The sequence below is a fragment of the Mobula birostris genome, chromosome 23 (assembly GCF_030028105.1).
Source record: "Mobula birostris isolate sMobBir1 chromosome 23, sMobBir1.hap1, whole genome shotgun sequence".
NCBI classification, from domain to species: Eukaryota; Metazoa; Chordata; class Chondrichthyes; order Myliobatiformes; family Myliobatidae; genus Mobula; species Mobula birostris.
This window is the reverse complement of record NC_092392.1, coordinates 46787694-46815076: the sequence shown is the minus strand read 5'-3', so window position 1 is coordinate 46815076 and position 27383 is coordinate 46787694. Positions and strand designations below refer to the sequence as shown.

At 41.5% G+C, this 27383-nt stretch overlaps 1 protein-coding gene across 2 annotated transcripts in view; it reads left to right on the top strand.

The window, feature by feature from the left end:
• The window catches only part of LOC140186937 (anoctamin-2-like), a 150226-nt gene that overhangs the window by 25536 nt on the left and 97307 nt on the right, over positions 1–27383 (top strand). For both annotated transcript variants that reach the window (XM_072241740.1, XM_072241741.1), the window contains 4 exons: positions 10461–10559; positions 24792–24940; positions 26184–26238; positions 27129–27180. In XM_072241740.1, coding sequence (XP_072097841.1) covers positions 10461–10559; positions 24792–24940; positions 26184–26238; positions 27129–27180 — 355 coding nt within the window. The remainder of the gene's footprint in view (positions 1–10460; positions 10560–24791; positions 24941–26183; positions 26239–27128; positions 27181–27383) is intronic.

Sequence of the window (27383 nt, the reverse complement as noted above, 5' to 3'; positions counted from 1 at the left end):
AATTTACAGAAAAACAGACCACTCAGTCCATCACTCCCACCCACAGGAATTTGAGAGAGGAGAGCCTAATAGTAACATGAATTGTGTGAGGGAATAGCTGATACTCTCTTTATGTATGTTTTATATATGTATAAACAACCAATTGACACTGTGTTCCTCTGGGCCAAGGTGCAAAGCACTGTGCCAACAGTCATACATTACACAACACAAACATATGTAGCACACATAAAATAGTAGTGAGTGTACAGTCACACAGAAAAATTTAATCTAGCTCAAGCCGCTGAGAGTCATTTCCTGTAGTTTGATGCTACATAGATGTTGTCAGCAACAAAGGGCCCACAGCACTCTGCAGATGAACACAACCCAGCTTGTCTTCCAGCGAACGAACACTGGAGGGAAGCACCAATGGAAGGGGACAGCCCCCAACACAGTATGGACGCCGCCGCACACCGCCTCTGACATATCCTTTCCTGGGTGGCTACAACAGGAGACCCCATGGCATGAGGTCCAGTCCACACTATAAGTGAGCCTACGCAGCTCCCCCGCCATTGGTCTTTTCAATAAACCAGTGAACCAGACTTGCTGTATTCTACATCACTAATGTCCAACAGGGTCTTGCAATCACAAGAGAGCTACCTGAGACAATCATCCGCTGTGAGACTGCACACCACCTTCATGCACCAACCCCGATGCCTTTGAGTAGCAGCCAACAACACGGTCCGCACCAGTCCAGCTCCTCTGCCAATGAGCAACTTGCTAATGGGGTAGACTTGCAGTACTTGAAGTTCTTAACGTACAGCATTATGATCTTGCGATCATAAAAAAAGACGTTTAAAACACTAAAGGGGGAAAAAGAAAGGGAGAAGCCCGAATAGGAAGGTGGATGGAGGAGAAGGAGGACAAGCTGGCAAGCAATTGGTGAAACCTATGAGGGGGAAGGTGGGTGGGAGGTTGTGGGGTAGTTGAAGTAGAAGCTGGGAGGTGATAGGTGGACAAGGGACAAAGGGCTGAAGAAGAAGGAATCTGATAGGAGATGGCAGTGGTCCATGGGAGAAAGGGAAGGAGGACAGGCACCAGAAGGAGGTGAAGAGCAAATATTGATCAGAGAACATTGACTCAGTTGGAGTTGTTCTACTTATAGAGGCAAGCCATCTTTGGGTAATGATTTTAAACAATGACTGTTTAGAACTTGGTTATGGGTACATAGATATAGTTTTAGATTCTGAGTCTGAAAGATTGAACCTACATTGACATGAGCAATTTTTGTGATTCCCACCCTACACAAACAATATTATTATATTATATTAAACAATATTATTCGGATCAAGAAGACAGTGGTAAGAGGCTAAGGATTTCCAACGAGAAGACATTTTATTTCTCGGAGTAGGAGAGGGGCCAGACTGCGCAGGCACCTGACGTCAGCCAGTTGAGCGCGAACAGTTTAAAAAGAGGAAGGAAGTCGCAAACTTTTTCTCTTCGGATCAAGAAGACAGTGGTAAGAGGCTAAGGATTTCCAGCGAGAAGACATTTTATTTCTCGGAGTAGGAGAGAGGCCAGACTGCACAGGCGCGTGACATCAGCCAGTTGAGCACGAACAGTTTAAAAAGAAAACCGCCATATCCAGCGGGCAGCGTCGGAGAGGGCTGCGGAGTGAGAGGGTGCAGAGTGAAAGGGCTTTGGCTCAACGGGCTTCGGCGGAGACGAAAAGAGGCTTCCTGCGACCGTCGAGTCTCATAGTAATGGAGTAAGTTTCAGTTTTTTGGTGTTTAGTACAAACAGTAGCATTAGAGGTATGCATCTAGGATTAGTGTTGTGCTTGGAGTGCCAGATGTGGTGACCCTGGGAGACTCCCAGCCTCCCCAAGGATTATATCTGCACCAAGTGCACTGAGATGAGGCTCCTGTAGGACCGTGTTAAGGAGCTGGAGATGGAAATTGATGACCTTCGGCTAATTAGGGAAAGTGAGGAGGTGTTAGATACTACCTATAGAGAGGTAGTGGATAGCACCCCTGTGACAGTCCCCCTCAGAAATCGATATATCGTTTTGGATACTGTTGAAGAGGCAGACCTGACAGAAGAGGACCACAGTGAACGAGACTCTGGCATTCTGCCCAGTGCGGAAATCAAGAGAGCAAGAAGAAATGCGGTAATTATAGGGGATTCCATCGTAAGGGGGACGGACAAGAGATTCTGCGAGCCGGACAAGGATACCCAGATGGTGTGTTGCCTCCCTGGTGCCCAGGTACAGGATGTCTCAGATCGAGTCCAGAGTATTCTGAGGAGAGAGGGCGAGCAGCCGGAAGCCTTGGTACATGTTGGTACCAATGACATAGACAGAAAAAGAGAGGAGGTCCTGAAGAAAGATTACTGGGAGCTAGGAAGACAATTGAAAAGACGGACTTCCAGAGTAATAATATCAGGATTGCTGCCTGAGCTGCGCGCTAATGATGGTAAAAATAGCAGAATTAAGCAGATGAATGTGTGGCTAAGTAACTGGTGCAGGGGGCAGGGCTTCAAATTCTTGAATCATTGGGATCTATTTTGGGGAAGGTATGACTTATACAAAAAAGATGGATTACACCTGAACTCAAAAGGTACTAATATCCTGGCGGGATTCTTTAATATAGCTGTTAGGGAGGTTTAAACCAAGTTGGCAAGGGGAAGGAAGCCAAGGTGTTAGGGTCGAGGAAGAGGAAAATAGAAATAAGTCAAAAATACTGTGCAGCAAAGATGGCAAGAAGGACAGGCCGGTGAATATACAGGATAATTTGCTGCAAAATAGAAATATAGCAAAATTGGCAACAGATACTGATCTAAATGTACTGTACTTAAATGCACACGGCATTAGAAATAAAGTGGATGACCTTGCTGCACAGCTGCAGGTTAAAAGATATGACATTGTGGCCATCACCGAGTCATAGCTAAATGATGGATGTGGTTGGGAGCTGAATATCCAAGGATACACAGTGTACAGGAAGGATACGAAGGTAGGTAAAGGGGGTGGCATGGCCCTGATTGTAAGTAACGATATCAAATCAATAGAAAGAAGGGACATAGGATCAGAAGAGGTAGAATCCTTATGGGTAGAATTAAGAAATGGCAAGGGTAAAAAGACACTAATAGCAGTTATATACAGGTCTCCAAACAGCAGCCAGGATGTGGACTACAAGTAGCAGTTGGAAATAGAAGAAGCATGTCAGAAGGAAAATGTCAAGGTAATTATCGGGGATTTTAATATGAAAGTGGATTGGGAAAGTCGGAAAGGTAATGGATCTCAGGAGAGGGAGTTTGTAGAATGCCTACAGGATGGCTTTTTGGAGCAGCTTGTCCAGAATCCCACCAGGGGACCGGCTGTTTTGGATTGGGTGCTGTGTAACGAACCTGAGGCGATTAGGGAGCTGGAGGTAAAGGAACCCCTTGGAAGTAATGATCATAATATGATTGAGTTCAGTTTCAAATTTGAAAAGGAGAAGCTGGTATCAGGTGTATCGATATTTCAGTGGAACAGGGGAAATTACAGTGGTATGAGAGAGGAACTGGCCCAAGTCGATTGGAAAAGTAAGCTAAATGGAGGGATGGCAGAGCAGAATTGGATGAAATTCCTACAAGAAATAAGGAAAATGCAGGAAAAATATATTCCAAGAAAAAAGAAAATCATGAATGGAAAAATGGCACAAATGTGGCTAACGAGAGAGGTTAAGGCAAAAATAAAAGCAAAAGAAACGGTGTACAAGGAAGCAAAAATTAGTGGGAAAAATGAGGACTGGAAGACTTAAAAACTTACAGAAGGAAGCTAAGAAAGTCATTTGGAAAGAAAAGATGAATTATGAAAGGAAGTTGGTGATTAACATAAAAAAGGATACTAAGAGTTTTTTTAAATATATGAAGAGTAAAAGAGTGACAAGGGTAGATGTGGGACCGATTGAAAATGATGCTGGAGAAATTATAATGGATAACAAAGAGATGGCGGAGGAACTGAATGAGTATTTTGCATCAGTCTTCACAGTGGAAGACATGAGCAATATACTTGATAACCAGAGGTATCAGGGAATAGAATTAGGTACAGTCAAGATTACTAGAGAGAAAGTGCTTGGGAAGCTGAGTGGACTAAGAATAGATAAGTCTCCCGGTCCGGATGAGGTGCACCCAAGGGTTATGAAGGAGGTGGCTTTGGAGATTGTGGAAGCATTGGAAATGATCTTCCAGGAATCAATAGACTCTGGCATGGTTCTGGAGGACTGGAAGGTCACAAATGTAGTTCCGCTATTTAAAAAAGGAAGGAGACAGCAAAAAGAAAATTACAGACCTATTAGTGTGACATCGGTAGTTGGAAAGATATTGGAGTCAATCCTCAAAGACGAGGTTATGAAATACCTTGAGATGCATGACAAGATAGGCCGAAGGCAGTGTGGTTTCATGAAGGGAAGATCCTGCCTCACCAACCTATTGGAATTTTTTGAGGTAATCTCGAATAAGATTGACAAGGAAGAGGCTGTGGATGTTGTGTATTTGGATTTTCAAAAGGCCTTCGATAAGGTGCTGCATATGAGGCTGCTTAATAAGATGAGAGCCCATGGAATTGTAGGAAAGATATTGAAATGGGTGCAGAATTGGCTGATAGGCAGAAAGCAAAGGGTGGGAATAAAGGGATCCTATTCTGATTGGTTGTCGGTTACCAGTGATGTTCCGCAGGGGTTGGTGTTGGGGCGGCTTCTTTTTACGATGTATATTGATGATTTGGATTATGGATTAAATGGTTTTGTGGCTAAATTTGCGGATGACACCAAGATAGGTGGAGGAGCAGGAAATGTTGAAGAAACGGAAAGGTTGCAGAGAGACTTAGTCAGTTTAGGAGAGTGGGCAAAGAAATGGCAGATGAGATACAACGTTGAAAAATGTATGGTTGTACATTTTGGAAGAAGAAATAATCGGGCAGATTATTATTTAGATGGGGAGAAAACTCAAAAATCGGAAGTGCAAAGGGACTTGGGGGTCCTCGTGCAGGATACCCTAAAGGTTAACCACCAAGCTGGATTGGTAGTAATGCTATGTTGGCATTCATTTCAAGAGGAATAGTGTATAAGAGTAAGGAGGTGTTGATGAGGCTCTATGGGGCATTAGTGAGACCTCATTTGGAATACTGTGTGCAGTTTTGGGCCCCCTATCTTAGAAAGGATGTACTGATGTTGGAGAGAGTTCAGAGAAGATTTACGAGGATGATTCCTGGAATGCAGGGGCTAACATATGAGAAGCGTCTGTCGGCTCTTGGACTGTATTCATTAGAGTATAGAAGAATGAGAGGGGATCTCATAGAAACATTTCGAATGTTGAAAGGGTTGGACAGAGTAGATGTGGAAAGGTTGTTTCCCTTGGTGGGTGAGTCCAGGACAAGAGGCCATAGTCTTAGAATTAGAGGGTACCCAGTTAAAACAGAGATGAGGAGAAATTTTTTTAGCCAGAGATTCGTGGATTTGTGGAATTCGTTGCCATATACAGCTGTGGAGGCCCGATCATTGAGGGTGTTTAAGGAGGAGATTGACAGGTATCTAATTAGTCAGGGTTTCAAGGGATATGGGGAAAAAGCCGGAAATTGGAACTAGATGGGTGAATAGTTTAGCTCATGAGGGCGCTGCAGAGTAGACTCCATGGGCTGAATAGCCTACTTCTGCTCCTTTGTCTTGTGATCTTGTCTTGTAACCATTACTACTATGTTATTATTGTGGTAACCAGGATCCGCAGTGATTGTTGTTTATGACCTGTTTTGTATTGGCTCTTTTCAGTTTGGATTTTCACTTTATTTATAAAGTACCTTTAATATTTACCTTTGATCATTTCTCTAGCACAGTGCAGGTTTTCAGTGAGGCTTCCTCTTAGCAAGAAGCAATGAATGAATAGCAGAGACTGGGCTTTTGGACTTGGAAGGCAGAGATGCAGAAACCACGAGCAGTCCAAATGTGTACAGACCTGAAAACCTGGTTGGCAATCTCTGAGCACTTGCGCTGTTTGGTTCTGCTTCTTTCCTGAGGGTCTGAAAATGTTTTGTACCATTTTACATGAAGAGATGTAAACTTTCTGAAGGAAGAGAGCAACATTCGCTGTAGTTTATAACGTCATTAGTCCACCTAATTAGCCAGTGCTATGGAAATTCCAGAGAGAACTAACCGGTTCGAGCAGCTTGTGCACAGTTTCAAATGAACTAATTAATTAATCACTATTTTTCAAGCAGACTAATGTAACAGGGCATAGTTATTCACATGGGAGAGACAGTTGAATGAGCAGACCTTTTAATTTTTGGTAGATTGGGGGCCTTCATGAGTACTTGAAGCTTTAGGTTGTCCTCAGGTGGCCATTGGTGCTCCTTCTCTGGCCCATGATATTCATTCAACCAAAGGGGACTTAATTAATGCTGAATCACTGTGTCCAATTTCATCCACATAAATGCATGTTATGTGGGAGGCAGTCGTGATTCATTGGTCCCTTGATGCTCCAGTCAACCAGGAGGATATTTGGAATTGAGGGAATGGCTGATTGGCTTGACTTTCTGGAGCAAGCCCTTCATGCCCGGTCATTTATATTAAAATGTTCTGATGGGCCAAATAAACTTCTGTAATTCACAAGCCCCTAGATGTACTTGTAGTTAGTGCTGTCATTGTAATTCCAAGATTTAGTCCATTGATTTTTATAGGACTGGATTGCTGAAATGGAATACACATTTACGAGGAAATCTGCAGGTGCTGGAATTTCAAGCAACACACATAAAAGTTGCTGGTTTTAGTTGCACATTTTAATTCTACGTCCCATTCCCATTCTGATATGTCTATCCACGGCCTCCTCTACTGTCAAGATGAAGCCACACTCAGGTTGGAGGAACAACACCTTATATTCCGTCTGGGTAGCCTCCAACCTGATGGCATGAATATTGACTTCTCAAACTTCCGCTAATACCCCACCTCTCCCCGTACCCCATCTGTTACTTATTCATATACACACATTCTTTTTCTCTCTCTCCTTTTTCTCCCTCTGTCTCTCTCACTATACCCCTAACCCATCCTCTAGTTTTTTCTCCGCCCAACCCTTTTCCTTTCTCCTTAGACCTCCTGTCCCATGATTCTGTCATATCCCTTTTGCCAATCAACTGTCCAGCTCTTGGCTCCACCCCTCCCCCTCCCATCTTCTCCTATCATTTTGGATCTCCCCCTCCCCCTCCCACTTTCAAATCTCTTACTAGCACTTCTTGTAGTTAGTCCTGATGAAGGGTCTCAGCCCAAAACGTCGACTGTACCTCTTCCTAGAGATGCTGCCTGGCCTGCTGCGTTCACCTGCAACTTTTATGTGTGTTGCTTGGAATACACATTTGTTATTTTATACCAACAAAAGGGTGTCAATTTCTACACCTATTGAAAGATACAAGACTTTGAGATTGATTGACAGAACACATGCTGAGAAATGGAGAGCACAGAATTAGGGGTTTTTGTCCTCATATTTGGATTTCCTTCCCAGTTGAAAACTATCTGACCTTGCTGCTCTCAGTTTCGTTTGTCACCCTTCTGAGAATCGTTCAGCTGAGTGCTCATGTTCAAGCCTAAGAAGACCCTGTCCTGGATCCAGTACATAAGTGCAATTACAAAGAAAGCACGACAGCACCTATACTTCCTTATGGGTTTGTGGAGATTCAGCATAACATCTAAAACTTTGAAAAACTTCTATAAATGTGCAGTTGAGAGTATATTGATTGGCAGCCTGGTATGGAAACACTTAGAACAGAAAATCCTACAAAAAGTATTGGATACGGCCCAGTCCATCACGGGTAAAGTCCTTGCCACCATTGAGCACACCTGTATGAAACATTGTCACATTGTCACAAGAAAGCAGCAACCATCATCAGGGACTTCTGCCATCCAGAACATGTTCTCTTCTCACTGCTGCCATCAGGAAGATGGTCCAGGAGCCTTAGGACTCACACCAACGGATTCAGGAACAGTTACTACCCTTCAACCATCAGGCTGTTGAACCAAAGGGGATAACTTCATTTGCCCCACCATTCAAACATTCCCACAGCCAATAGACTCACTTTCAAGGACTCTTCATCTCATGTTCTTGATATTTATTGCTTACTTATTGATGATTATTATTATTTCTTTCATTGTGTGTTTGCACCGTGCATTGTCTCCTGAATTCTGGTTGAGCTCCCAGTAGGGTGGTCTTTCATTGATTCTGTTATGGTTATTATTCGATAGATTTTTTGAGTATGCCCACACAAAATGAATCTCAGGGTTGTATATGGTGACATATATGTACTTTGATAATAAATTTACTTTGAATTCTGAAGTTCAAGTTTATTGTCATCTGACCGTACATATATACAGCCAAACGAAACAATGTTCCTCTGGAACCCGATGCACACACAAAACATACATCACACACAGCACATAAACCAAAGTATCACCATAAATAAGCTCATAAAACATAATTCAAAATTCATGTAGTGCACAGCACAGATAGGCAGTAAGCAGTAAACATCTTGCTATCCTAGTGATGAGACCTCAGTGGTGGCAGGGTATTTACTAGTCTCACAGTCTGATGGAAGAAACTGTTACCCATTCTGGCACTCCTAGTTCTGATGCTTCTGTACCTCCTTCCTGATGATAGTGGGTCAAAGAGATCGTGGAATAAGTAGCAGAGGTCTTCAATAATGCTCCTAAAACTCTGATCCTTTTGAGCTCCTAAAGTGTTGTGCTTCCTGCATTTGATAAAGTACTTTTACCTGAGATATATTCCCACCATTGGAACTGGTATTCATCCATTGTATGCATAGAATTGTTGTTCTTCATCGAGGTAATCTTTCGATCTTTTGTTTTGTTTGTACATTCTACGTATTAAGTACTCAAAGTTTCTTAATTCACCATTTTATAATTACCACTTCCTCCTGATGCTAACTTTACCTTCACTCTTGATTCCCAGCCCACCGTCTGTGTTCCCATTGTTTGGTTTCTGGCCTTCTTAGAGTTGTTGTGCTGCAGAATCATGCAGCACAGAAGCAGGCCCTTCAGCCCATCGTGTACATGCCGACCATCAAATACCAATCTCCACTAATCTCACTTGTTCCACAGCCTTAAACTCTGTGCCTTGGAGATTTCAAGTGCTCATCTCGATGTGTTTTAACTATTGAAAGGGTGCCTGCCTCCTTCACCTTCTTGGACAGTGTGGTCCGGATCACATTCATTGTCCGAGTGAAGGGGAAAATCTGCAGATTCCGTCTAAACTTTATATTTCTCACCTTCAATCTGTGTCCCCAACTTTAAAAACCTCTGATCTGTTAAAAGTTCTCACTATACATCTTGTTTATGACCATCATTGATTTGTACATCTCCTGGGTTCTCCCTCAGCCACCACTGCTCGGAAGAAAACAAACCAGTCTCTCCTCATAACTGAGATCGCCTACATCCAGGAGGAGCACTCTAGTGAATTTCTTCTTAATGTAACTTCTCTGAACTGGCCAAGAGTATGCATTTCCTCTTCTGTGACTCTGATATGAACTCCTCATACTTACTTACCAACTCAATTAATCTGCTTTTGAAAATATTGGTTATGTCTTCTTCCAATACCTCTTTAGCAACTTGCTTCTACAATACCATTCCTTCCTGGTTCCTTCATGTTACTCCAGAAAATGACAATATACATTATGTGGCCACTTTATTAGCTACACTTATACATCTCCTTGTTATTGCAAATATCTAATCAGCCAATCACATGGCAGCAACTCAATGCATAAAAGCGTGCAGACATGGTCAAAAACTTCAGATGTTGTTCAGACCAAATATTAAAATGAGAAAGATATGTGATCTAAATGACTATGAGCATGGAATGATTGTTCCATGAGTATCTCAAAAACAGCTGATTTAGGATTTTCACATGTAACAGTCTCTAGAGTTTGGAGAGAATGGTGTAAAAACAAACAAAAAAATCTAGTGAGTGCCATTCTGAAAAAGCCTTGTTATGGAGAAAGTTTAAGGAGAGAGGTAGAGGAGGTACTGAATAAAGTGGCATTGATTGTAGGATAAATTATCCTCTTCTCTGTTTGCAGTAATCTGTTCTAAAATTCCACTTTGGCTTCAGCCTGTTGGTGTTCTTTGTGTTTAAACGGTGAAGGAAAGGCTGAGGTACTCACCTTAAACTTGGATGAGTAACTTAGAACAGCAAGGATATTTGGGATGGTTATGGTAGCATCAGATGAGTTTCAGAAGGAGACTGCAGATCTAGAGGAATGAAGCAATAAGATGCATGATTCCTCTACCAATCTGAGCATTTGGAAAATTGGGAAAATAGGTGATTTGGTGGGTGACATTAATACCCTAAAGAATGGGGTGTGTGAATTTTGTGTAATGATTTTTTACCTTTCTTGAACTCTTCTGAACACTTACTTGTAACTAATTTTAATTTACTTTGTTTTATTCTTTCAGTGTAACTCCCATGGCATTGGCTATGTCAGGATACATGCCCCTTGGCAGGCCCTCAGTCGAGAGGCAGAGTTTCTGAAAATAAAGGTTCAGACCAGAAAGGTATGGTATGAATCAATGAAACACCTTATCTGTTAGAAAGGATCAAAGTGAATTTTTGTTTTGAAGTTGAGCAGCTGCTACAATTATCCGAGGTGACTGAATACAAAGACAGGTAGTATTTACACAGATAAATACAATTATGATATTGACATATAATTGCAAGTTGATTGAAAATAATCTAACATTGTGATATTATGAAATTGTAATCTCGTAGTATTGTGAAGGAAGGATGTTTGATATTGTGAGTTATTGTGATGGTGCGCACACAAGGGAGTTTGTAATGTCAGACAACACACATAAAAGTTGCTGGTGAATGCAGCACACCAGGCAGCATCTCTAGGAAGAGGTACAGTTGACATCTTGGCTCGAAACGTTTACTGTACCTCTTCCTACAGATGCTGCCTGTCCTGCTCTGTTCACCAGCAACTTTTATGTGTGTTGCTTGAAATTCCAGCATCTGCAGATTTCCTCTTGTTTGTGTTGTAATGTCAGAGTCTTGTACGAATGGGAATCATGAGTTCTGCTTTAGTAAGTTTGGGCTCCAGATTTAATGGTTATGGAAGTTAATCTTTTGGAGTTTTATTGTTATGAATTATTGAAAGATGCTGTGCTCTTTTTGTGTAATTAGCATTTGGATTTCCATTTCACTGGCACTTTCATGACCTAAATTGCAAACATTACCTGTCCTTGTCAATACGGTATACAATTAAGAAAGTTGGTTACTTCAATTTATGATGGTGGAGAGATGTCCAAAAGCATTTCTGATTTGTAGTAGATTCATGAAGATTCTCTCATATGTATTCAGTGTTTTAAAGTATGTTTCATGTGAAATGGTTTTATACTTTTAAAGGGCCAGTAATTTTTAGCACACCATGGTAATAAATCAATTTTAAAAAGGTGTGACTGGTACTATTTTCTGACCATAGTTGCCAGAATTTGTCATATTTGAATTACTCTGATTTTACTTTACCCAAGAGAATTAAGGTATTGAACCAAAATGTACAAATAACACAGAACATTGCAAACCTGATATTTTGAAATTATTTTTGTTGCAACTCTTCGGAACCTAATAACCAAATATTACAACCAAATAGCAAAAGAGTTTAGAAGGGTAATACAGCTTGCTTTTAAAATTTCCCCAAGTCTTAATGTTTTATCCTCTAGTCTCTGAATATACCCACTTGAAAATGAAAGCAGCTTTTGTTGTCTTGCTCCATTGCATGTTCAGTAATCATTCTTAATGGACTTTTGAAACTTTTGGTGCTGTCTATACATGCCTTATCACCCTTCCCATTTCAGCTGCACCAAGGAAGCATTGAATCAACCTGTTAAATAATGAGCAAGTGTTATGCCAATAATGACCCCTAGAAGGCTTGAGAAAGATCAGTAAGGCAGGCAGGAATAAATGTGTAGACCACTTCAGTTGGGGTGGTAATAGTCTGGGACAAAATTTATTGGCTTGTTTCCCTCCCCTTTTTTTTTGGTCTCTAGATTCCATTGTCCACGTCTTAGCAAACGTTACAACCTATTGCTTCCTAATGCTGGCGAACACAGAGGACTCCCCAATGCTGCTTAAACTGGCATTGAGTCACTTAAAATTAGCCATCCATTGACCTCTCCATTGGGTTCTGGTTTTAAATTATGCCCGGCCAGTCTAGTTGAAAACATGAGAAATCCAAACCAACATACACAAAAAGGTTGAAGGAGCTCAGCATGTCCGGCAGCATCTATGAAAAAGTGCAGATAGTCAATGTTTCGGGCTGAGACCCTATAACAGGACTGGAAAGGAAGGGGGAAGAGGCCGGAATGTAATGTTGGGGGGAGGGGAATGAAGCTAGCTGGAAGGTGATTGGTGAAGCGAAGTGGGTGGGAAAGGTCAAGGACAGGAGCAGAAAGAATCTGACAGAGATGAGAGTGGACAACAGGAGAAAGGGAAGGAGGAGGGGACACAGTGGGAAGTAATAGGCAGGTGAGAAGAAGTGAAAGCTCAGAATGGGCAATAGAGAGAGGGAAGAATTTGTTCACTGGAAAGAGAAATCGATATTCATGACATCAGGTTGGAGGATACCCAGATGGAATATTGTGTATTGCTCCTCTACTCTGAGGCTGGCCTCATATTAGCACAAGAGGACGTCATGGATCAATGCATTGCAACAGGAATGGGAGTCAGAGTTAAAATATTTGGGAACCAGGAAGTCACCCTTGGGGCTGAAGGTGTGGAGATGCTCGAAGAAGTGGTCCTCCAATTTACAACAGGTCTCACCGATGTAGAGAAGACACTGGACATAATAGATGACCCCAGCAGATTCATGGGTAAATTGTTGCCTCACCTCAAAGGACTGTTGGGTCTCTGAATGGAGGTGAGGAAGGAAGTGTATGGGCAGGTGTAGCACAGCAGGTCTCTTCTGCTTGCAGAGATAAGTGCCTAGAGGGAGCAGAGGTGAGGGACGAATGACAAGGGAATCATGGAGGGAACGTTCCTTGCAGAAAGCGGAGAGGAAAGAAGGTAAAGATGTTTAGTTGTAGGATCCCTTTGGCGATGGTGGAAGTTGCAGAGGATAATGTGTTGAATGCAGAGGCTGATGGGGTGGTAGGTAAGGACAAGAGGGTCTCTATCACTACTACGGCAGCAGGAAGATGGGGTAAGTGTGGATGTACAGAAAATGGAGGAGAAGCAAGTGAGGGCAGCATCAATAGTAGAGGGAGGGGAATTCTGTTCTTTGAAGAAGGAAGACATCTCTGATGTCCTGGAAGTGAAAGCCGCATCCTGGGAACAGATCCGGCAGAGGCAAAGAGACTGAGAAAGAGGAATAGCACTTTTACAGGAGATAGGGTGGGAAGAGGTGTAGTTGAGATAACCATGGGAGTCATCAGGTTTATAAAAGATGTCTTTCGACAGTTTGTTTCCAGAGATGGAGGTGGAGAGAGCAAGAAAGGGGAGGGAGGTCTCAGAGATGGCCCAAATGAATTTAAGGGCAGGGTGGAAGTTAGAGATAAAATTGATGAGCTCAGCATGGGTGCATGAAGCAGCACCAATGCAGTTGTTAATGTGGTGGAGGTAGAGTAAGGGAGTATAACTGGCAAAGACTGTTCTACATAGCCAACGTAGAGACAGGCAGAGCCTGGACCCATGTGAGTGACCATGGCTGCCCCTTCTGTTTGGAGAATGTAGGAGAAGCCAAAGGAAAACCTGTTGAGGGTGAGGACCAGTTCTGCCAGATGGAGGAGGGTAGTGGTGTTAAGGGATTGGTTAGTCCTTTTGTCAAGAAAGAAGCAGAGAGCTTTGAGACCTTCCTGAGGGGGGGTAGAAGTGTATAGGGACTGAAAGTTCATGGTGAAGATGAGGCGGTCAGAGCCAAGGAATTGAAAGTTACTGAGAAGATTGAGAGCAAGAGAAGTGTTGTGGATGTAGGTGGAAAGGGACTGAACCAAGGGCGATAGAATGGAATTGAGATATGAGGACGCCAGTTCAGGAGCAGGCAGAGACAGTGGGCCTACCCGGACAGTCTGGTCTGTGGATCTTGGGTAGGAGGTAGAACGAGCAGTGCGGGGTAAGGGGACTATGAGTTTGGTGGCAGTGGTTGGGAGTTCTCCAGAGTGAATGAGGTCAGGGATGGTGTTGGAGACAGTTTTCTGATGGTGTGGAGTGGGGTCCTCCTCGAGGTGTAGGTATGAGGAGGCGTCTGAGAGTTGCTGCCTGGCCTCCGCAGGTAGAGGTTGGTACATCACACTACAACAGCATCCCCTTTTTCTGCAGGTTTAATGGTGAGCTTGGGACTGGTGCTGGGAGAATGGAGGCCAGTGCGTTTTGAAGGGGTCAGGTTGCAGGAGGAGAGAGGAACGTTGAAATCGAAATGGTTACAGTCTCGTTGGCAATCAGAGATGAAAAGATCCAGACCAGGCAAAGGAGCAGAGCGGGTTAGTTGAAACCCAGTTTACCCCCTCTTACTTTAGAGGTTCAGATCCAAGCCTGTTGTATGGGTGATGTTCAGTGCCTCAGCCACAACTCTACAAAATGTTACACCCTTCCACCTGTCCATCCACCTTGCTCAAGTAGTTCTCAGGTCCAATAGGCAGCGAGACTTCATCCTGTTGAGTGCTGCAGCATATAACTTCCAATATACCTGCTGATTACAACATGGAAGGAATCTTGGCCTTCAAAACTAGAAGATAAATTTGAACAAGTAGGTAAAATTAATAGAAGCTTAAGAATTCTGATCAGCAGTGGAGAGAGTGCGCAACTTCAAGATGCTGGTTTCAATATCTCTGAGGACCAAACTTGGATGCAAAATATTGACGCAGCTATAAAGAAGGCAAGACATTGGGTATATTTCATTCAGAGTTTGAGGAGATTTGGTTTGTCAACTAAAACACTTGAAAACCTCTGCAAATGTACTACTGAGAGCATCTGGCTGGCTGCACCACCATATGTGTGGAGGCAGGAAGGTGGGGCTACTGCAGAAGATCGAAATAAGTTGCAGAGACTTGTAAAATTATCAGCTCCATCATGGGTACTAGCGTCCATAATTCCCAAGACGTCATCAAGGAGCAGTGCCTTAGGAAGGTGGTGTTCATCATTAAGACCCCCACCACCCAGAACATATTCTCTTTTCATCGTAACCATCAGAAAAGGGGTACAGAGGCCTGAAGACACACACTCAGCAATTCAGAACAGCACATTTCCTTCTGCAACCTGGTTTCTAAATGGACATTGAACGTATGAACACCACCTCACTTTTTTTTAATTTTCTGTTTTTTTGGCACTACTTATTTTTAACTTAACTATTTAATAGATATATATATAGTAATTCAGCTTTTTTCTCTATGTTTATTTATCATGTATCTCATTGTACTGCAGCTAAAATGTTAACAAGTGTCATGGCATATGCCAGTAATATTAAACCTGATTCTGATTCTGATTTTATAGGATTCAATTTTGTATAAACATAACTTTTCATATAGATATCTGGTGCCTTCAATATTGCATTGTGAGAACATGTAGAAAGTGAGATGGGTAACAAGGAGGGAAGCTGAAGAAATCAGAGGTTTTTAAATGTTCTCAAAATGAACACTGCTGAGGGAGATTACTGCTATTCTTTAAAAACTGTCTCAAACAAAACTTGCATGGCAAGGTCTGCAAGTGGCGTGAAACTGATGGTGCAGACAACTTCTCTGATGCCTTTCAGACACCTGACTGGCTTCACATTCCAATGGACAGGATGGCTGAAATCACTTGTAAGATCTATTTCACAACCAATGGCAACAGGGTGCTAAGACCCAGGATAATATTGGCTTATGAGGAAATGATCCCACAAAAATAAGAGAGAGGTAGGTCAGGCTAAATGGAAGGGTAAGGAAATAGTACATGCAGGATCCTGGGGATCTGTCTATGTCAAGGAGGGAGGGTGAGGTGTTGGCCTCAGGAGGGCAGAAAGACAGGGCCGAAAGAATGTTGAGAGATCTTGGGAAACGTGAATCAGGCTGTGACCTATAACTTCCAGTAAAAATGTTGAACACCACATGGAATCCCTTTGTTTTATTATAAAGCTTAACTGAATATATGCAATGCAAACTTTTCATCCAAGCCTCCAAAGGCCATGGTGGCTGATGCATTGGGACTTAAATCTATTGCCATTCAGCAATTGTTCTTCACAAAATAATAAAGAGGTATAGGTAAAACTGATCCTAATCTTTCTGACCTAATACCAGGAGAAATACTTTTAAAGCAACAGACACTCTTTTGGAGCAACTTTGTGGGTTGAGCAGCATCTATCGGAGGAAAGGAACTGCTAACATTTCAGGTCGGAACCCTGCACCAGGTCTCAAGATGTAGGTTTTGACCCAAATCATTGACCGTTCATTTCCTCTCACATATATTGATCAGTCTGCTGAGATCTACCAGCGGCTTCTTGCTCCGGATCCCAGCATCTTTAGTCTCTTGTTTTTGTGAAATACCTCTAAAAATGGATATTTTCTCAAAGTTAAAAGTTCAAAGTAAATTTATTATCAAAGTACATATATGTCAGAACTTCCTTGCTGGTATACACAATAAATCCAATACTGTAACCGTAACAGAATGAATGAAAGGCTGTACCAGCGAGGGGTAAACCGGTGTGCAAAAGACAACAAACTGCAAATAATGAAATAATAATAATAATAATAAGCAATAAATATTGAGAACAAGAGATGAAGAGTCCTTGAAAGTGAGTCCATAGGTTCTGGTAACATTTCAGTGACGGGGCAAGTGAAATTGAGTGACGTTTTCTCCTTTGGTTAACTCAGGATAAGGAGCATGTGCGAGACCTATAGAAAAGTCTGTGATCTGTGACATTAACTCTGTTTCATGCTCCACATATTACTTGAGCTACTGAGTCCTACCAGTATTTTCTGTTTTCATACTCCCTTGTAAATGAACCTGGTCTCTTTTATCTTGCTCGTGAGAGGTGTCTTTTATCAGAATCAGGTTTAATATCACAGGAATATGTCAAGAAAGTTGTGCTTTTGTGACAGAGGGACAGTGCAATTTGTAAAAATGCTAAGAATTACAATAAGAAATATGTATAAAATAAATTAAATTAAATTAAATAAGAATTGGAAAAAGACTGAGATAGTGTTCGTGTGTTGGTTCATCGTCTGTTCAGAAAACTGATGGTGGAGCGGAAAAAGCTGTTCCTAAAACATTAACTAATTCCTTCAGCATTTTTGATGAAACACATATATTCCTGTAGCTCAGGTTACACGGCATCCTGTCTTACTCCTTGTCTTGCATTCCACAGTCAGTCAGTCAGCTGTTGTTAATGTTCTGGATTGGCATTAATTTGAAAGGCCTTCATCTGATTTCACTGATTTAATTTAAATTTGTAGACATGGCTAATGTGCAAAGAAAAAGCCGTAAAATCAATAACGGATAGGATGAAGCATTTTCCAGGAGTTTTTGAATAGCCCTACTACTGCATGTTTATTAAGTATCTCAATTAGAGACATTGTTTGTGTCCTCAGCTGAGCAATTCCTTTGTTATTGGATCAAGAAGCCAGGCCTTTAAGCCGTTTGAGGCAATTTATTTAATAAAGATATAGGTCATACCTCATGGGTATTATCTCCAGTTTGAACCTGAATTCTGTTGCCAGAATCCACTGAGAAATTGCCTTCATAATTGTGTAACATTGCCAGCTGCAGCACACTTATTGTTTCAAAGAGTTACTTAATTGTCTCCTATGTTCTTCCACAATATTTGCTACATAAGGGTACTTTGAATTTGGGTAGATGACAGCATTGGTCATTGTTAGAGACTGTTAGAAATGATGGCCACTTTAAGGTTCATCAGTAGGAATGATGGTTATTGTGGTATAGACTAACAGCGGTCTCAGCAATTGGCTGCCCCTGCAATTGGTTAGCTGGTTTATTAATAATGGCAATAGCTATTGTTGGATCAAACGTGGAGATACTTGAAGATGAATGCTTCACTGAAAGAAAATTTAGATTAATAGCTCCATCTCTGGCATCTTGCCTGAGGTATTTCTTGGATTATTAACTCCAGCTTGTAGCTCACTATACTAAAGCTTGAAAAAGCAAAAGGGCTAACTCTTGTTATTGTAGCACCTTGACCTTGGCTGCCATTGCAATTGAAAAGGAACATCCAGTATTTGGTTGGGCACCTTTTAACCACCTCCTTCTCCATCAATCACAGCCAAAAACAAGGCTTGATTGCTGGCATTTGTGGTGCTTTAGTTCAGATGTATCTCCTATCCCCTATCCATTATTGGGGACATTAGCCAATAATTATTTGGATCTGCAGTAACTCATCGCATCACATAAGAATCTGCAATCTGGACAGTGTGTGACACCACAATGACCATAAGTTGAAACCAATGAATGAATGGCCCAAAGGGGATATGTTATTCAGTGATTTTGTGTTCATCTATGACAGTAGTGTCTTCACGGTGGAAGATATTAGCGGTGCGCCAGAGGTCTGTGAGTGTCAAGGAGCAGGGGTGAGAGCCATTACTATTACAAAGGAAAATGTGCTGGGCAAACTCAAAGTTCTTAAGGTGGATAAGTTACCTGGGCCAGATGGACTACATCCCAGAGTCCTGAGAGAAGTTGCTGAAGAGGTAACGGATGCATTGGTCATGATCTTTCAAGATCACTTGATTCTGACTTGGTCCCAGAGGACTGGAAGATTGCAAATGTCACTCCACTCTTTAAGAAGGGAGGAAGGCAAAACAAAGCAAATTATAGGCCAGTTAGCCTAGCCTCAGTGGATAGGAAAGTCTTGGAGGTTTCAGGGTACTTGAAGACTAATGATAAAATAAGCAAAGTCAGCATGGTTTCTGTGAAGGGAAATCTTGCCTGACAAATCTGTTAGAGTTCTTTAAGGAAGTAACAAACAGGCTGGACAAAGGAGAGGCAGGGAATGTCATTTATTTGGATTTTCAGAAGGCATTTGATAAGATGCCACACATGAGGCTGCTTAACAAGACAAAATCCCATGGCGTTACAGGGGAGAAATAGAATGGCTGACAGGCAGGAGGCAGTGAGTGGGAATAAAAGGGGCCTTTTCTGGTTGGTTGCTGGAGACGAGTGGTGCTCCTCAGGAGTCAGTATTGGGACCACAACTTTTCACCTTGTTAGTGATTTAGATAATTGAATTGATGGTTTTGTGGCAAAGTTTGCGGATGATACAAAGATAGGTTGAGGGGTAGGTAGTAATGAGGAAGCAATGCGATTGCAGCAAGATCTAGACTAATTGGAAGAATGTGCAAAAAAGTGACACTGGAATACAGTGTTGGGAAATGTGTTTTAATGCAATTTGGTAAAAGGAACAAAAGTGCAGACTATTATCTAAATGGGGAGAAAATTCAAACATCAGAGGTGCAGAGGAACTTAGGAGTCCTTGTGTAAGACTCCTAGAAGCTTAATTTACAGGTGGAATCTGTGGTAAAGAAGGCAAATACAGTGTTGGCATTTATTTCAAGGAGAATAGAATATAAAAGCAAGGAGATGATGTTGAGGCTTTGTAAGACACTAGCTAGGCCGTACTTGGAGTATTGTCAACAGTTTTGGGTTCCATATCTCAGAAAGGAGGTGTTGTCATTGGAGAGAGTCCAGAGGAGGTTCATGAAGATGATTCTGGGAATGAAGGGGTTAACATATGAGGAGCATTTGGCAGCTTTAGGCCTGTACTCACTGGAATTTAGAAGAATGTTGGGGGGGGAATCTCATTGAAACCTACCAAGTGTTGAAAGGGTTAGATAGGCTGGACGTGGAGAGGATGTTTCTTATGGTGGGGGTATCCTGAACTAAAGGGCACAGCCTCAAAATTGAGGGGCGACCTTTTAGAACAGAGGTAAGGAGGAATTTTTTTAGCCAGAGAGTAGTAAATCGGTGGAATGCTCGGACACAGACTGTGGTGGAGGCTAAGCCCATGGGTATATTTAAAGCGGAAGTTGATCATTTCCTGATTCATCAAGGCATCAGAGGATAGGGCAAGAATGCAGGTGTATGGGGTTGAGTGGGAGCCGGGATCAGCCATGATGGAATGGTGGAGCAGACTTGATGGGCTGAATGGTCATTAAGTAGTTTTCCATGACATACAGTCCAAAACAAATGAGCCTTTTGACCCACTAAGCCTGTACTGGCCACAAAGCACATATTTACACTAATCCTACTCAAATCTGCCTTATTCTCTCCAGATTTCTGTTAACTCTCTCCAAATCTTAGCACTCATTTATGCACTATGATTAACAGTGAATGCACACGCTGTCGCACACACCACACGCTGGCTCTCCTATCCCACGTACCACACGCCCACGCACTCTTTCACATAAACCACATGCTTATGCTCTTTCTCATGGACATACTCCCACTCTCTCTCATTCTCTCTCTCTCTCTCACACACACACACACACAAAGAAAAATATTATACTGGAGTTATGAGCTAAGCCCTCCTGTGCTGGTGTTCTGAACTTCCAGCTCCAGAACGCATCATTTGATCATTTGATACAGGGTTCTGGGTATTTCCAGATTTTAGTAGTTCCAGTCTTTTCGACGGATTCTTATTCAGTAAAGAGGAAGAGAAATGAGGAATGGACTACTGCTGTTATACTTGCTTTTACTGTCCACAACCCCTGAAGTAATAAGGAGAAGATAGGCAGAAAGATCTGAGGAAATGCTCAGAGCTTCAGGGGCTTCCTGGTGCATCAGCAAAGTGCATATTGAAAACCTTGTGACCACATATTGGGAGCTTGTAACGGGAGGACAGTACCACACTATTGATGACCAGCAGCCTGAACCATCAGCCATCTGATCTGCCCCATCTCGGAATCAGGTTTAATATCACCGGCATATGTCGTGAAATGTGTTGTTTTTTGTGGCAGCAATACCATGCAACACGTAATAATAGAAATTGATAGTTAAGTTAAATAAGTAGTACAAAAATAGAAATAAAAAGGTAGCATTTACGGGTTCAATGTCCATTCAGATATCAGATGACAGAGGGGAAGAAGCTGTTCTTGAATTGTTGAGTGTGTGTCTTCAGACTTCTGTACCTCCTTCCTGATGGTAACACTGAGAACAAGAACGGAGCCTGCATTTCCCATATCACCTCATTAGCTACTTCAGAATCCACAAAACCCAAGTGGAAACAAATCAAACTGAATCCCAAAGGACTGACTGAGAAATCCCATTTCCCTGTAAGCTCTTTTCTCTCATGTATCCATTAATTTCCCCTTATTCTCCTGCCACCCACCTACACCTGGGGTAGTTGACAGTAGCTCATTAGCTTACCCAGCTTTTTAGATGTGGGAAGAAAGTGGAGCTCCCAGGGAAAACTCAGACTGTCTTGGGGACAACAACCAAGCTTCACTCCAGTAGCGCCGGAGATTAGGACCTAGCTCACAGCTATTACAAGGAAGCAGCGATCCTCTGCTTTGTACAGTTTTATAATAAACTAACAGTTGAGTTAAATATTTATGAAAATGCTAAGTTTTCAGGATGTTTATCCATACAGCAAAGAACCTAAAGGGAGTGGTATTGATTAGGTTGATCAATGGGCCTATCATTACGATACCAAAGCTTTGAAGAACTGAATCAGTGACCTCCGCTGCCATGTCTTATCCCCAAAATAGTAAAAATAAACATTGTACATCTGTATCAAGTCCCATATTGCTGCATATTTTGGTTCCTCATCTCTCCTTTGCTTCAATTATCTTGAATCTGGAATCTCTAATTACCTGCAATCTTGCCAGACCGAGCGCTTGTTCTGTATTTACTAAAACCCCTCTGGTTATGCTGTTATATTGGAATTATCTGAAAAGCATCTTAAAATATTTAACCAAATATATTTTCCATCAGCTATTGTGACTGAAGTTTAAATTTGACAGAAGAGGAATGTTTGGTTCTCGGTTAGCACTACCCCAGCCTCTTTGTTCAGGGCCAGCTCGTGGCAATCAGTCTCTAAATAAGGAGTTTTGGGGATACAAGTGCATGTAATAGATACTTCTGTGAGGATGAACTCCAGCATCTTCATTAAATGATGATGTTATCAGATTGTGCAAGTTTGATAGATGATTTCTCAGCCAGTATCTCAAGTGTGACAATGTTAGGCAAGGTCAGGCATCTGTACAATGCTGAAGCTCTTTGTATATCTGAACACTGAGAGAAAATCATCAATTCATGTCAAACCTTCAAACCTTCATTTGACAAAAACCTTTGGTACAACATAAAAATGCATTTTTCTGCAACAGAGCAATATTAATCTGAAAGCAGACAGAAGAAGATGACTTTTTTGACTATAGTGACAAAAATCAGGAATTAAAACAATCATTGTGCCACAATTTACATTTCAATACATAATTTAGTTGTCTCTCAGGTTTAAAGCAATATCTTTTAAGATCATACTTTTCATTAATTGATATGCTGAGAATCAGGGATACCGATGAATAATTTTTATTTTATTTATGCATGGGATATGGCTTTCTCTAACAATGTGGCCATTTAATCCTCATCCCTATTTGCCTCTGAACTGAGCAGACATTTGAGATCCAATCCAAGAGATCAATAAGGTAGACTGGATAAGGCAGGCACACTTGCTTTGGCAAAGGGGAAGTACGTCAACTGTCCATTTCCCTCCACAGGTACTGCCTGATCCTTTGAGTTCCTCAGGTGCTTTGTGTGTTGCTTCAGACTCCAGCATTTCTAGACTCTAATATCCCCAATATGCTGCTCCACTGCAAAGTCTCTTCAAGTACAGATAAAGTGTCTTGACCTAAAATGTCAACTGTCCATTTCCTTCCATAGATGCTGCCTGACTCACCGAGTTCCTTTAGTGTTTTGAATGAACCATATGGGTTTAGTTGATTATCCAGGAGTTTCATGATTACTTTATTAAGACAAACTTAAACTCCCTAACAGCCATGGCAGACTCGAACTTGCATCTCTGGATCAATTCTGGCTGCGAGGATAATAATCTAACTCGTATTACTAATTTGTCCGTGCTGTAACTACTGCTACTCAATAGCTGAGTTTGCATGATTCAAGATTCAAAGATTCAAAGTACAAAGTATATATGCAGTGGGCACGTGGCCAAGTGGTTAAGGCATTCGACTAACGATCTGAAGGTTGTGAATTCGAACCCAAGCTGAGGCAGCGTGTGGTGTCCTTGAGCAAGGCACTTAACCACACAGTGCTCTGCGACAACACGGGTGCCAAGCTGTATTGGCCCTTGCCCTTCCCTTGGACAACATTGGTGTTGTGGAGAGGAGAGACCTGCAGCATGGCCAACTACTGGACTTCCATACAACCCTGCCCAGGCCTGTGCCCTGGAGAGTGAAGACTTTCCAGGCGCAGATCCATGGTCTCGCAAGACTTCAGATGCCTTTACTACATATGCAGTATACAACCCTGAAATTGGACTCCCCACAGACAGACATGAAACAAGGAAGAATAATAGAACCAACCCGTTCAAAGAAAAACATCAAACCCCACGCACAAAAGAAATTAACAAACGGCAGCAAAAATTAAACAAGCAAAAACTCAGAATATAAAACTCAAAATCAAAAGTCATATTTCAGTTCAGATCATCTCAGTGTACATTATTTGCAGGCTTCTTCAATTCAAAAATTGCCCAAAATTAGTAACGAAAAAGAGAGTTCGGAACTAGAACTGGAAACTACATTTGTAGAAGACATCATTAAAACTGAATCAGAGTCCAAGTCTGCAAGACTTGCCCTGGCACCATCCACTGACAGCATTGAGAGAGAGAGAGAGAGAGAGATCTCAAATGCAAACACCTTTGGAACAACATGTGAGAGTAAATGAGAAACCATCACATGCAGGCACCTTTTCCAGCAGCTGTGAGTGAGAGCCTGACGGCACTGAACAATCGCTCTCCTTCTGCACCTGCCTGGATGATTTCAATCTTCTTCGGCACTTTAATCGGTGAAATTGGCTGGAGATGGGGTCACAAAAGGGCCTGTATCTGAAGTTATCTGAAGTTCTTTATTTGGTGGAAGTTTTGTGATGATAATGTGTCCTCTTTGAAATCTCAGAATGTAGACTATTAACCACAGTCAATAAAATTTAAATTCTCTGTTTTAAATATTCTCCAAGACATAGCATATTTATAAAAAGTTCAGAATAAGTTTATTATCAAAGCACATACATGTCATCATACATAACCCTGAGATTAATTTTCTTGCGGGCATACTCGATAGATATGTATTATATGTAGCCTGTAGAACATTGCCAAAGTTCACCAGCGCCATCTTGTAAATGACATAATATGTTTCAATTAAGAAATTTTCTTGAGTTAGTGATAGAACAGACTACCCAAACTTCTTTAACCATCTTGGCAAACAATTGTAAAATGTGCAATCTGTGATCAACAAGGTTGGATTTCAGGAATGCATCAATTAATATTCTTGTTCTGACAGTGAACAAGTTATTCTGAAGAAGTATTTCTTTATGATTCTTTGTTTTACCACGGAAAATATCCAGCTTGGTTAACGAGTTGTTATAAGCATTAACCATGCCCTTTCAAGGCTTTGAAGGTAGGAAGGAGAAGATAATTCAGATTCAAATTCAATGTGAAGCTCTGCACTCATAATTAATAATTAGGAAATCCTAGTAAAAAAAATCCTCTTCATGAAGAAATACTCTGATGAATCTCAGCAGATCTATTAACTGGATTTTACTTCGGTGTTTAACCTGAGTTGCTCTCACTTCTTTCCCAGATACTTGAAATAAAATGCGATGGTGGAATCACAGCAAAAATGAACTCAATTTTGCAGAAATTCACAAAGCCTTTTCAACCCAAGGTCGGACAGCTGAACCAGAGCAGCAAGCACCTATCACACCCCTTCAGCAGGGACAAGATCCATTTGTAAGTACTGCATGGAAGTCCATGATTTTAATAATACTAACGTTTAGGGGTCCAGGCATGCATATTAGCAGATGGGGGAAAGTGATTGAATGGTCATTGCCATGATCCTGATGAAGGTTCTTGGCCCAATATTAAAGAGGACGCCAAAAGTTTCTTCAGATGCATAACATGATGCTGGAGAGGTAGTGATGGGGACAAGGAAATGTCAGACAAACTGAATATGTACGTTGCATCAGTCTTCACTGTAGAAGACACTAGCAGTATAGTGGAAGTTTCCGAGTCATGTTGGAATTTACATCTGAGCTGGACTGACAGTTTTCTCATTCAGTGGTCACCAATGCCAGAGCAATGACAGAGAGCCAGGCTCCCAGGGAGCTCAGTGCTCCAGAGACAACTTCCCTTCCCTGCACTTTTCAAAGCTCCCTGGATATATTGCTTTGTACCACTGCACTATGAGAAAGTAGACAGAGAAAGGCTGCACTTCCACTCTGTCCGTAATAAGCAGGACTTCCTTGTGGCCGACCATTTTAATTCCAATCCCCATTCCCATTCTGATATGTCTATGATGATGAGGCCACTCTCAGCTTGGAGGAGTAACACCTCATATTCTGTCAGGGTAGCACGCAACCTGGTGGCATGAACATCGCTTTTTCTAACTTCCAGTAATTTCTCCTCCTCCCTCTTCTCTTTTTTTTCCATTTTCCATTCTGATTCCCCTCTTACCCCTTCTCCTCAACTGCCTATCATCCCCCTCTGGTGACCTTCCTCCTTCAGGCATCTGTATCACCTCCCTGATGGTAGTAACGGAAAGAGGGTATGTCCTCTGATGAATGCAGCCTTTTTGAGGCATTGCCCCTTGAAGGTGTTGTTGATGGAGTTGACTCAATCTTGTTATGCTATCCTGTCCTTCCTCGTTTTCCAGTGGATTGTATGGTTATCTGCCCAAGTTACACCAAAGAAACTTGGTGGAAATTTTCTTGGTACCAGTCCCATCCTTCACCATTGCTCTGGAGCTGTTATTGTTATAATACTGTAGTAAGAACTGATGAAGCAATAAACAAAGAAGTAAAGGAATGGAGAATAGCATGTGGGTTGAATCTTAGTTGCAATGGTGATTATGTAGTACAGAGTGCAGCGAGGGCTATAAGTTTGGGTGTCAAGAGGCAAAGGAGAGGGTGGTACAGAGGCAGAATACTCCTATACCAGATGCATAAATAGTTAACAATCTCTCTGTTATTTATAGGTACAACATAACCAATAAAGAAACATTTTTTGACAATGCAACTCGAAGTCGAATAGTAAGTCAAATGATCAAAATGAATAGTAAATCTAGTTACAAATACCTTGGCCATGAAAGCACCAGTTGAAGTCTATTCTAACTCATTGCTTGGTTTGAAAAAAGCTGCCAGTATGCCCACAGTGTATTTTTTGCTTATTTCCCATCTATTTTCCAGAAATCAGGATGAATCCAAATTTCAATTCACAGTTTGTCCACACAACCTAGTTCTTGCCAACAGCCAGATTGATGAATCAGCCCCAACACTGATACTGAGTTTAATTCCAAATGGCATTATGTTTGGCCTAAGCACTTGTGAAAGTTACTATTGAACAAATTACTTTTGATTGGTATTTATTTCTGTCTGGCTGGAATTCCATGAATTTGTTGACTTAGTGCTCACTTTTTTGGGGATGCCTTGGGGGAGGGGGCATCTATTTTAATTGGTAAGTAAATATTATTTCCAAACTATGCAATGATTCAATGGGATTGCTTCAATATGATAAAGTGAGAATCTTTCAAAAACAAAGCTGTACTTCTCATTCCTCCCTTTGAATCATGACCCCAAAACTGAGCCCAATTACGATTATTTCTAAAACAAAATTTGCTGTGCCAAAAGCAACTCAACAAACAACTCTGAAAACTTGCAATATCACAGTGATTTAATTCTGTCTATACTAAAAACACATTGAAATCAAAATGTATATGGTGATACAAGAGTTGGAAATGAGCCAGTTTTTAATTTCTATATACTTCCATATGTTCTGCAACCTTAATACTAAATATTTTAATTACCTGGGCCCAAAAGTAGCTTGTGCGTCACAGCAGCACTTGAAGACATTAATATTCTCTTCTGATGATGCTAATGCAGCTTAACTTTGGATTATTGACTCTTTTTTAATTTCCATAAAGGTTTATGAAATTTTAAAGCGAACATCATGTGCAAGAGCCAGATATAACATGGGTAAGATTGTTTCACAATCCGTGAAAACTTCTTTCAGGGTAATCCTTAAGTAGCTAAAATAGATATAGGCATTTATGGGGAAATTTGTATTATTCTTATTCTGGCTTCTGCCCTCTTCATTTCCAGTCCTAATAAAGAGTCTTGGCCTGAAATATCGATTGTTTATTCTCCTCTATGGATGCTGCCTGACTTGCTGAGTTCCT